The following is a 12,708-nucleotide window of genomic DNA, read 5'->3' on the forward strand; positions in this document are numbered from 1 at the left end:
TCATCACTTATATCAATGCCCATCTCTTTTTCCCATCGCTCTTTTGAGTGTACAGTGTTTGATGAGGTCAGATCAACATATGCAATGTCAGAACAGGTCAGCTCCATATATGGAGATCTAAGGGTGGCAGTGGGGGCAGTGTCTTGAATGTACAGGGTTTGATGAGGACCGGGCCTTAATTTTCGGGCCTGTTGAGAACTCTATTAATAACTTTTGGACGGGCCCGTCTAGAGTTTGAATGGACAGGTATCGGTCCAAAAGGAAGACATCGAAGAGGAAGGACGGGTGAGGGTGGATCAACATAATGGAATGTCAGAACAGGTCAGCTCCATATATGGAGATCTAAGGGTTTGAGGTCAGATGTAGAGTTGCCGGCCGGCTCCACATATGCAGATCTAGGTGATGATCCAGTCTTCTCCATGTATGGCTATCCAGGGTTTGATGAGGTCAGTGTTGTGATCTTCATATATGGAGACGGCCATATATGGTGGTGTGACGCGTCACGAGGCGTGATGTCAGGTGGCGTAACCATATATGGAGGCGTGACATGACTGACGGGAAATGCAGGTTTTCATAGTAAACTGCGGCCTATGGTCGCAATAATAAAAATCATCATAATATGTGGCAACGAACTGGCCACATTCATATCAGAATTTTCCATGCGTGCGTGCGTGCGTGCGTGCGTGCGTGCGTGCCCTTACTTTGCCCAGTTGCTTCAGAAAGATGAGATGTCTCTCCAGAAACTGAGCAGGCTCCTGGCTCTGGGAGGCCCATGGGAAGCCGTACCCTCTGCTTCTGTTGGGCACCATGTCACTCTCCACCAGCAGCTCATAATCTGGCACGCCACGACACACAGAAGACATTGATGAACCAAACACTGATGTTTTCTGCTATTTCACATTTATGGGACAGTCTAAATGAAGTGCAAGCTTCGTGCTCTTTCTATAGATGGTTTCAGTTTGCAGACCATCTGCTTAAACATTATGTCATGACACCTAGGAGGCAGTGTTGTTTTCGTCGACCAAAACCAGGACGAAAAATGTTCGTCGACTACCTTTTTTCACTGACGAAAACTAAATGGAAACTAAATGAAAACTAAGCTATGATGACTAAAACTAAGACTAAATATACTGACAATTTTGTCAACAAATAAAAACTAGACTAAAAATGTTAGGAAGGGACTAGTGGACAAGAGATCCAGAATAAGGTCATTTTTACACATGGTTGCATGCTGAACAATAACTGATCTACAAGTTCACAACGTGTACTTGCACGTACACAACGTGTACGTGCGTTGTGAACTTGTAGATCGGCTATTCTCAGCAAGTGTAAAATCAGCCATTACGACGGCATCAAGGCCCACCAAAATACATTTTAGTCGACTAAATCAACTGTAGATTTAGTCGACTAAGATCACATGACATTTAGTCGACCAAAATTAGACTAACACTAAAACATTCCGGGCGACTAAAATGTGACTAAAACTAAGTGAAAACTATTCAAGAGACTAAAACTAAAATCAAGATTTGCTGCCAAAAACAACACTGCACCACCTAGGCTATGGTCTCAGCAGGCCTTCCAGGATCAACCTGTCATGCTACAGTATCATAAAGATAGCATATAGGGCTTATTTCCAACTAAAGCTGCAGGTTAAGGTGTCAATCATGTGGGTGCGTCCTTGCAAGGGGTTGCCCTAAATAACGGGAGGCATACTATGGTCCGACGGAGCATTGGTTCGACATGCGGCGGCACCTCGGACTAGCGCCTGCTCCCGTGCTTGCGGTTATGGTTAGGTTAGGGTTTGAGGTGGGTTGTCGTGTTTCGGACCAATGACTCGTCGGACCAAACACATGCACTCTAAATAACTGCCTGTCCCTCAGCTTTGTGCTTTATGTACCTATATATATTCTGACTACCACGGTGGTCAGCCATCCAGGCTCCATCTGCTTGTCTTCTGCTGTACTCAAATAAAACCCAACTCTGAAACATCTCTCTGCAAGGCCTGCCTGCGCCTCTTCTTTTCATCCGTCTGTCTACACCAGAACTTCTCCGTTTGGCCTAAGTATTTTTAAGTCTGTATGCGGTGGAGAGAATGCCCCCTCTCTCTCTCTCTCTCTCTCTCTCTCTCTCTCTCTCTCTCTCTCTCTCTCTCTCTCTCTCTCTCTCTCTCTCTCTCTCTCTCTCTCTCTCTCTCTCTCTCTCTCTCTCTCTCTCTCTCTCTCTCTCTCTCTCTCTCTCTCTCTCTCTCTCTCTCTCTCTCTCTCTCTCTCTCGCTCTGCTCCTTTTGAAAAATTGTGAAAATGCGTGCAAATTGTTCATTGTCATGAACTCATGAGTGCGTGCCCTGCTGGGACGGAGTACTGTGAGATGCATGTCATTCTGGGGGTCCTTGACAGGCGTGCCCTGCTGGGACAGAGTACTGTGAGATGCATGTCATTCTGGGGGTCCTTGACAGGCGTGCCCTGCTGGGACAGAGTACTGTGAGATGCATGTCATTCTGGGGGTCATGAGGGCGTGCCCTGCTGGGACAGAGTACTGTGAGATGCATGTCATTCTGGGGGTCCTTGACATGAAAAGGTTTGAGAACCACTGATATTATAATTAGCAACATAATGTTTTTTTTAAGAAAACACTAGTTTTGAGAACATTTTGTACATAGAATCGGCCTCAGGTCTGAATGGGCTAAATTGTAATATCACATCAATATCAAGGTGTGTGCGTGTGTGCGTGCGTGCGTGCGTGCGTGCGTGCGTGCGTGCGTGCGTGCGTGCGTGCGTGCGTGCGTGCGTGCGTGCGTGCGTGCGTGCGTACCGGGTGTGAAGAGGCTGTTGAGGTCTCTGATGATGGCCCTGAAGGAGGGCCTGTGTGACGGATCGTAGTCCATGCAGCTGTTGATCAGGTTGGCCAGCTCCGTCCACTTGGGAGCAGGCAGCTGATGTCTGTCCACATAGAACAGCTTCTTCTACACACGCACGCACGCACGCACGCACGCACGCACGCACGCACGCACGCACGCACGCACGCACGCACGCACGCACGCACGCACGCACGCACGCACGCACGCACGCACGCACGCACACACGCACGCACGCACGCACGCACGCACGCACGCACACACGCACGCACGCACGCACGCACGCACGCACGCACACACGCACACACGCACGCACGCACGCACGCACACACGCACGCACGCACGCACACACGCACACACGCACGCACGCACGCACGCACGCACGCACGCACGCACACACACACACACACACACACACACTTTTATGACAAGGGTTTAGGCAGCTCATTTTATATCACGACGATAACGATATACTCACAATATAGCATATTTTTTTCCGATGCCGATTTAAGAAATATATTTTTTTGAGTGGTGTAAACCACTCCTACAACTGGCTTTTTTGTGCAGAAAAAATGAGCATGGTTGCTATGTTCACCCTGTTCACCCGGGTGTGATTCCTACAACTGGCTTTGTTAGTGCAGAAAAAACTAGAAAAAGTGCCCTTCTGGGCACAGGTCTCCACCAGGAGGATAGGACTGTGTGAGATGTTTGGCAAAATGTTTAGGAGTAATATAAATAAGTAATATGTTTGCCTTTGATGGCAATTGGATGATTTGAGGCATTTTGTTCCAAAAATGTGTTTTGCAAAAATCAACCTGTTGGTGGCGCTATAACAGGCCAATGTGAAAAGGGTGGGATATATTCCTCAGCCTAGTAAGAAAATGTGTGAAAGATTTGACGTAAATTGCATGCTGCGTTCATGATTTGAGGCTTTTGTTCAAAACGGGGCAATCTTGCAAACTGTGAAAGCCAATTATAGCCAATTAGGATGGAATATGAAATATCGGACAGATCCGACTTGAGCACATGACCATAGAGATACTGTGTAAGGATTTTTGAGATTTTTGGACAGAATCTGGAGGAGTAATATCCAAAAATGTGTTTTACAAAATTCGGCCTCCTGGTGGCGCTATAAAAGGCAGATGTGGAAAATGCAGGGCAAAGGTTTGTCCTTGGCCTCTAGGGAGTGTGCATGCAACGTTTCACGCAGATCGGTGCATTTTTAGGTAAACAATGTGAAAAGCTGCCTCATGGTGGCGCTATAACAGGCCGTTCTGGAAAATGAGGGGCAGAGGTTCATCGTTGGCATCCAGGGAGTGTGTGTGCAAAGTTTGGCATCGACCGGGTTAACGGTGCCGGAGATTAGCTGGTAACGGACGGACGGAAGGACACACGGACGGACGGACACACACACACACGGACGGACGGACACACACACGGACGGAGTGCAAAACATACTCTCTCCCCATGCCTTCGGCCTGGTGGAGACAATGAGCATGGTTGCTATGTTCACCCTGTTCACCCGGGTGTGATTTCATTACGTCAGACATGATTTCATTACGTCAGACAGGCTATACCTTACACCACTCAGTTCACACGGGTGTGATTTTTTTTACTTATGCCAATAGTACGATATACATGACGATATACATATGTCTAATGTTGTGGGCATAATAGTGATTCCCCGCCCATGCACAGACAGGCCTCAAGCAATTACAAAAATAATACAAAATATATACTACTGTAGCCTATATTCCTACTATATGTATTATATTTATTTATTGTCTCCACCAGGCCGAAGGCATGGGGAGAGAGTATGTTTTGCACTCCGTCCGTGTGTGTGTGTGTCCTTCCTTCCGTCCGTCCGTCCGTCCTTCCGTCCGTCCGTTACCAGCTAATCTCCGGCACCGTTAACCCGGTCGATGCCAAACTTTGCACACACACTCCCTGGATGCCAACGATGAACCTCTGCCCCACATTTTCCAGAACGGCCTGTTATAGCGCCACCATGAGGCAGGTTTTCACATTTGTTTCCTAAAACTGCACCGATCTGCGTGAAACGTTGCATGCACACTCCCTAGAGGCCAAGGACAAACCTTTGACCTGCATTTTCCGCATCTGCCTTTTATAGCGCCACCAGGAGGCCGACTTTTGTAAAACACATTTTTTTATATTACTCCTCCAGATTCTGTCCAAAAATCTCACAAATCGTTACACAGTATCTCTATGGTCATGTGCTCAAGTCGGATCTGTCCGATATATCATATTCCATCATAATTGGCTATAATTGGCTTTCACAGTTTGCAAGATTGCCCCGTTTTGAACAAAAGCCTCAAATCATGAACGCAGCATGCAATTTACGTGAAATCTTTCACACATTTTCTTACTAGGCTGAGGAATATATCCCACCCTTTTCACATTGGCCTGTTATAGCGCCACCAACAGGTTGATTTGTGTTCCTCAACAAAATGAAGAAAACTGTTCCTAAACATTTTGCCAAACATCTCACACAGTCCTATCCTCCTGGTGGAGACCTGTGCCCAGAAGGGCACTTTTTCTAGTTATTATTGTTAGTGTAAATATTTATTTAAAACTTTTATTGAATGACATATTTTGGACATTTAAAATGTTCTCTTTTCCATCTGAACTGAAAGCGTTAGTTATGATGTCTTGTATTAGGGGGCTAAGTGTGTCTTGCTCAGGGACACCTTGACACATAGCGGTGTTCGGGAATGGAACCCTGGTTTTCCCTCACTACCCATTCAAGTGTTGCCAGTATATGAAGATCTTCAGCATCCACACTCACAAGGCACAACGTTAGTTGTTCCAGTTGTTGCTGTTGCTAGTCATGGCTGCCAGTTCCCACCTGATGTCGTGTGTGAGGTCCGACTGCTCCAGACCGTACTGAATAACTGCTAGCTTACATAATGTCTTGAGGCTAGGACTGAAGTCTAAGACATACAGGTCATCAGAGTTCCATCCTCCAAAGAGGATGATACGATCTCCCACCATGCAGCAGCACATACTAGACATCAGAGGCGGTCCTTTCCCCTTGGGCTCAACCCTCTTCCAGGAGAAGGTCTCTGGACTGTATTTCCACACATCATTGTCATTCTGGTTACCGTTGAAGCCACCAAATATGTACAGCTCTTCATTGTAGGTACATGCTGAATGACAGCAGTCGCGTCTTTCTGGAACACGCTGTGTAGAAGGTGTGTTCAGCCAATCGTTGGTCTCTGTGTCAAACACTCTGATGATGGTGTTGTAGTACTGGTCCCCACAGCCCCCAAATACAAACATCTTTGTCCCGATGATGGTGGCAGATTGACCCCATGAAGCAGGAGGTGGAGTTCCTCTGGTGTTAATTAAAGTCCAGACCATTGTGCTGGTGTCCAACTTGTAGATGTCATTAGTGTATCCAGTCAGCTTGGTGTTTCCTCCATGGATAAACATGACCTTCTCCAACACACAGGCTGAGTGGTACCTCCTCTCCTCTGGAACAGTCCCAGAAACCTGTGGTTTGAACCATCTGTGGGCGTCAACATCGAATGCATAAAGAATGTGGCCGTAAGGATAGAGGTAGACTGTATCTTCAATCAGCACAGCTGTGTGGCCGGAGCACATGGAGGGAACCTCAAGGTGAGGTTCTCTTCCATGTGTCATCGGAGGCAACCTCCTCCAGCGCAAAGACACTGTGTTGAAGACATGAACTTCAACCTGGACACTGTTCCGTTCACTGTTCCACACTTCAAACGCGTACACCTCGTGTCCGACGGTCACAGCTGCACGATATCTTCTTATTCCGTTCAGATTCACAGTCCACCGCAACATTTTACACACAAAGACAGGGCTGGAAAGTCTGCAATTTCTCAAGAGCTGTTCTCAAACTAAATCCACTCAGATTGCTCACACACCACCACTTATATATTGGTACAGACCTACAAGTAACGACGTCATCTGGATGACATCAAGCTTGTCCAGATATGGAGCTCTACCCGTCCTGGTGGAGATATGCGCTCCACTGCAGTGTTGTTTTTGGCAGCAAAATTTGATTTTAGTTTTAGTCATGAACAAGAATCTAAAACAGCTACTTTCATAGTAGCCAAGTTAACCCATTCTAGACGGGAACCCCTTTTGGTGTTTTAACTAAGCATTATGTTCTACTTTAGCTATTGAAAAATAGCAGATCTACAAGCTCATAGCGCGCCACCGAGTTGCGTGCTACGAGCTTGTAGGTCTTTTTGAAAAATCGTAAAAATGCGGCACAAATCTTTGAATATATATTCTTTCAGGGCGAACGTTTTTGACGTCCGGCCTAAATGGGTTAAAATATTGATATACAAGGTTTCTGTCAACAACGACAACATATGAACACAAGAAGTCCGTCCCTCACTCACCTTGGAGGAGTCTAACACCAGGCCTCCACCGGGCGCGTCACCGTAAGGGAATGTTCCCTTTTTAATCAATGAAGGGTGGCTCCACTGCCCGCGTTGACGGAGACGCGACGCGTGCATTCAAATTGAACCGGTGCGTTTTTTGACGCACGCGACCGGTGGAGCCCTGGCGTTAGGTGCTGAGGGGTTTACCTTGGAGGAGTCTAAGGTGCTGAGGGGTTTGTCTCCCCCACTGCAGATCTCCCAGAGCGTGGTCCCAAAGCTCCACTTATCAGTGGCCAGACTCATGCTGTGAGGGTCCTCGAGGCACTCGGGGGGCACCCATGGTATACGCTCCACCAGCACTGAAACCAGGGGAGAACGAGGAAGAGAACACAGCCATAAAACCAGAGTTTCTATTCAATATTTATTTGTAACATACATTGTTGTATCTTGATTGTTTTGCTTTGGCAATGTGTGACCATATGTTTGCCAATGAAGCTCCTTTGAATTGAATCGAGTCGGACTGTCAGCCTGGGCACACCTGAACTTCCATGCGCGGCCAAAAGAAGCTATATACCGGGGTCTCTTCCGGGCTTTTAGACAGCTGGTATAGCTTTTCTGGGAATCTGGCCGACGCAGCATTCTGCTGCGTGGGTGAAGCTTCACCCACGCAGCAGAATACCGCGTGGGTGAAGCTTCACCCACGCGGCAGAATACCGCGTGGGTGAAGCTTCAGTATTCTGCCGCGTGGGTGAAGCTGTATTCTGCCGCGTGGGTGAAGCTCCACCCACGCAGTATTCTGCCGCGTGGGTGAAGCTCCACCCACGCAGTATTCTGCCGCGTGGGTGGAGCTTCAAAACCCGGAAGAGACCCCGGCAGACAGCTTCTTTTGGCCGCGCATGGAATCTTAGGTCCGTGAGGGCCTAAGTACACGCACGCCATGGCTGGCGTGCGTGTACGTGAGGGGCCCCTTTCATCAGAAAACCCATGGCTGAGAGGGGCCCCTTTCATCAGAAAACCCATGACTGAGAGGGGCCCCTTTCATCAGAAAACCCATGGCTGAGAGGGGCCCCATTCATCAGAAAACCCATGGCTGAGAGGGGCCCCTTTCATCAGAAAACCCATGGCTGAGAGGGGCCCCTTTCATCAGAGAACCCATGGCTGAGAGGGGCCCCATTCATCAGAAAACCCATGGCTGAGAGGGGCCCCATTCATCAGAAAACCCATGGCTGGGAGGGACCCCTTTCATCAGAAAACCCATGGCTGAGAGGGGCCCCTTTCATCAGAAAACCCATGGCTGAGAGGGGCCCCTTTCATCAGAAAACCCATGGCTGAGAGGGGCCCCTTTCATCAGAAAACCCATGGCTGATGAAGCCTATTTTCGCCACTGCTAGTATAGAACAGTGGTTCCCAAAGTGGGGTCCGGGGACCCCTGGGGGTACTTGAGGGAGTTCCAGGGGGTACCTAGCTCAATTAGAGATAGTTAGGAACCAAATGGACCCTTATGGGTCTGTAACTCAGAGAGTGTACAAATGGAACCAAACGGGTCCATTTGGTTCCATTTGTACACTCTCTGAGTTAAATTATCATTGCTTTTACAATATAAATTGGGGGTCCCAGAGATAGAAATGCCATTAAATCAGGGGGTCCGTATAGCATAATGCGTATGTGAAACTGGGGGTCCATGAAATTAATATGTTTCGGAATCACTGCTAGAGCCGTAAAAATCCTCCCTTATCGGGGTCACTGGCATATGTTTTCAAATGGGGGGTCCGCCGTGGCCTAATAAATGTTGATTTGGGGGGGGGTCCTTTACACCAGGGGTTCTCAACGTTTTTGGCCGGGGACCCCCGAAAATGCTTTGGCAACGTCTCGGGACCCCCGCCCCGCCCCCTCCCGACCCCCAATATAAATTGACTGCTACAATAACCTTAAACCATTTTGGGCGGGAACCCCTTTTGGTGTTTTAAGCATTGTTATAATTTAGCTATTTAAAAATAGCAGATCTACAAGCTCATAGCGCGCCACCGAGTGGCGCGCTATGAGCTTGTAGATCTGCTATTTTTGAAAAACCGTGATTTTTTTTTTTTAATAATTTGGGGACCCCCTAAAATAATTTGGCGACCCCCCGAGGGGTCGCGACCCACGGGTTGAGAACCCCTGCTTTACACGAAGAAGTTTGGGAACCACTGGTATGGAACACTTTTCTACAGAACACTTTGATGACTCACCGTCTTTGGGCAGCACGGTGACTCACCGTCTTTGGGCAGCACAGTGACTGATGACTCACCGTCTTTGGGCAGCACAGTGACTGATGACTCACCGTCTTTGGGCAGCACAGTGACTGATGACTCACCGTCTTTGGGCAGCACAGTGACTGATGACTCACCGTCTTTGGGCAGCACGGTGACTGATGACTCACCGTCTTTGGGCAGCACGCTGACTGATGACTCACCGTCTTTGGGCAGCACAGTGACTGATGACTCACCGTCTTTGGGCAGCACAGTGACTGATGACTCACCGTCTTTGGGCAGCACAGTGACTGATGACTCACCGTCTTTGGGCAGCACGCTGACGCTGATACCAGGATCGCTGAGTTTGATGAAGGGCGGGCTGCCTGTCTTCCGGTCCTCCTCTCGGATCAACAGGACATTCTTGGCACAAACGTTTCCATGGATAAGACTCTTGTCCTCCTGTGTGCGCACACGTGTGTGATTGTAGACATTATGTATTATGGAAACCGCCGCAATTATGGGAGACCTGACTTCGAAATTTAGAAAATGTCTCTTAAATCCTGACAGTTTTCTGAAATACCTATGTTTCTATATTCAGTGGTGCTCAGAAGAATGTCGAGGACCCCAAACATTATATGTAATTGGCGGCCGACCCCCATCTGAAAATATGTTGTTCCAGGGACCCCCCTCCCAGAAGCAAAAATTTGAGTTAAAAAAACGGTCTGAAAGAATATACATTCAAAGATTTGTGCCACATTTTCATGATTTTTCTAAAATAGGAGACCTACAACTTCATAGCGCGGCACTCGGTGGCGCGCTATGAGCTTGTAGATCTGCTATTTTTCAACAGCTAAAGCATAACATAATGCTTAAAACACCAAAAGGGGTTCCCGCCCAGAATGGGTTAAAGCTTCTGAGATTTCTGTGTAACGTCCCCTGTTTGATACCCTCTCATTGGATTAAATGTTATTTTTTTGTACTTTGTCTTTTTAACTGTGACAGACGAGGTAAAATATGAAGAAGACTTTAAAAATCAATTAACCTCCGAAAAAAAATCTTCTCTCAACACATTGACTGCGGATCACGACATTCCCGACTTAATTGATAAAGAGACATTTCCCTGCGGTTCACGACATTCCCAACTTTTTGTTTTCATTGTTTAATTGGCTGTTTTTGATCACTTATAAGAGATACATGGTTTCCGCCGTCGGGACTGTGGAATATTTCTGGACACTATTACGAAACGATCACATTATTTTAAGGCGGATTTTCATGAAATGGAACGACGACGGCCGCGGCCGGGTGGTTCTTCAAAGGTTAGTGGAAAAACAATACAATGGCAGTCAAACGCGTCGATTGGGACCCCTAGGACGTGTGGCGACGTCCTATGTACGGAAACGGTTAAGGGGCTCCCTGGCATACATGGGCGTCATATGAGTGTCCGTGGTCTGATGTGTATCAATTTGGGAGTCCTTGACATGAAGCATTTTGAGAACCACTGATATGATTTAGGAGACATTACATTGTATAGGAGCTGATGCCCAGTGTGTGTGTGTGTGTGTGTGTGTGTGTGTGTGTGTGTGTGTGTGTGTGTGTGTGTGTGTGTGTGTGTGTGTGTGTGTGTGTGTGTGTGTGTGTGTGTGTGTGTGTGTGTGTGTGTGTGTGTGTGTGTGTGTGTGTGTGTGTGTGTGTGTGTGTGTGTGTGTGTTATTTCGCGTCAGGAGTCTTACCAGGTAGTGCATTGCCCAGGCAAGCTGCTTGGCCACCTCGAGTTTCCAAGTGATGTTGACACAACTCTTGTTTTTTTTCAGGTAGGTGTCCAGGGAGCCAAATTTGCCATATTCCTGTACCATCATGTCTGACAAGGACACATGGGGAGACAGTTCATATTATAATGACTCTACAGTACAGAGTACATCCATAATACAACATAACATGCAAAGTATGCTGCACAGTACAAAGTACATGATATTATAGATTGCAGAGGCTGGAATAGCAGAAGTAGATCAATACAAACATATTCATATGTATTAAAGGAGGAACCCGTTGCGACCACATGCCCTTTATGCTGACGTCGACCACAGGCAGGGTTCGAACCCACAACCTTCCGCATGAAAGGCATATCAGTCCGGGAGATTGGGACGAGATTTTAGGTGAATCGTTCACATTTTCATAAAAGCATGAAACTTGGTAACACTGCAGCAAATCACCCAAAACAGCCGATCTACAAGCATACATGACAACTGACAAGTGTAGATCGGAGATACATCTGCAGCTATTAGAAAAAGGGGGTAAAATAAGTGGTTACTCAACAAAAATAAAGTACTCGTATCGGTACTCGGTATCGGCGAGTACTAAAAATTAAGTACTTTTTACTTGGTCTGAAAAAAATGTTATTCGGACAATTTACAATTTACAATTTAGGCATTTAGCAGACGCTCTTAATCCAGAGCGGCTTACATTAGGCAAGAACAAAAGTATGGGAATACATCACATATATAAAATGCATTTATCAAGAAACATGCGTAAGCTAAGAACGTAACTAGAACATATCTATATAATGACACTATACATATTAACTATACATATATACTATACTATGCTATACATATGTACTATGATGTGCTATGACTACATACAATGCAATTATTGTGCTGTCTACATGACATGCTATAAGTCTGTTTCAAATGCTATCTAAGTCTAAAAAGTGCTATCTAAGGGGGTAGGATAAGTGCTATGGGCCATGATGGAGTCTGAAAAGGTGGGTCTTCAGACTACTTCAGACAACTCTATTACTGTCAACCAAGCGAAAACAAGGTGAAACTGCGCTATACAACAATGTTAAGACTGAGGTTAGGGTTATAGGGTTAGTAACAGAGTCGGTAGTCGCCAAACAAGACGTCGGACAATGGCTGACAGCAATGGCATCATTGGCATGTAGGAAATGGCTGGCTCCATTGCATGGTCTTGATAAGGGCTCATGACGGAGATTCAATAATTTTGATAACATCCGAAACCGCTAAGTGCTCCCCATTGAGTCACAGAGTTCTGGGTTTAGTCACTGGCAACCCCGCACAGGGTCCCCCCCCCCCCCCCCCCCCCCCCCCCCCCCCCGGAGACCAGTTATGTCTCGGGGGGGGAAACCGAAATTGAATTTGGTCGACACAGAGACTAAAATATCAGTAAAATAAACCGCAATTACAGTAGTTGTGTTTTCCATCATGTACAGTACGTGAACCCCCCC

General features: G+C 47.0%; 1 protein-coding gene across 3 annotated transcripts in view; it reads right to left on the reverse strand.

Annotated features, from left to right (window-relative positions):
* LOC306939173 (tyrosine-protein kinase JAK2-like) overlaps positions 1–12,708 on the reverse strand; it is a 65,439-nt gene that overhangs the window by 13,427 nt on the left and 39,304 nt on the right. For all 3 annotated transcript variants that reach the window (XM_079523698.1, XM_079523699.1, XM_079523700.1), the window contains 5 exons: positions 11,195–11,322; positions 9,785–9,923; positions 7,441–7,592; positions 2,812–2,962; positions 702–835 (listed from right to left, as the gene is read on the reverse strand). In XM_079523698.1, coding sequence (XP_079379824.1) covers positions 702–835; positions 2,812–2,962; positions 7,441–7,592; positions 9,785–9,923; positions 11,195–11,322 — 704 coding nt within the window. The remainder of the gene's footprint in view (positions 1–701; positions 836–2,811; positions 2,963–7,440; positions 7,593–9,784; positions 9,924–11,194; positions 11,323–12,708) is intronic.

This window comes from Electrona antarctica (assembly GCF_951216825.1).
Source record: "Electrona antarctica genome assembly, chromosome: 16".
In the NCBI taxonomy this organism is placed as follows: domain Eukaryota; kingdom Metazoa; phylum Chordata; class Actinopteri; order Myctophiformes; family Myctophidae; genus Electrona; species Electrona antarctica.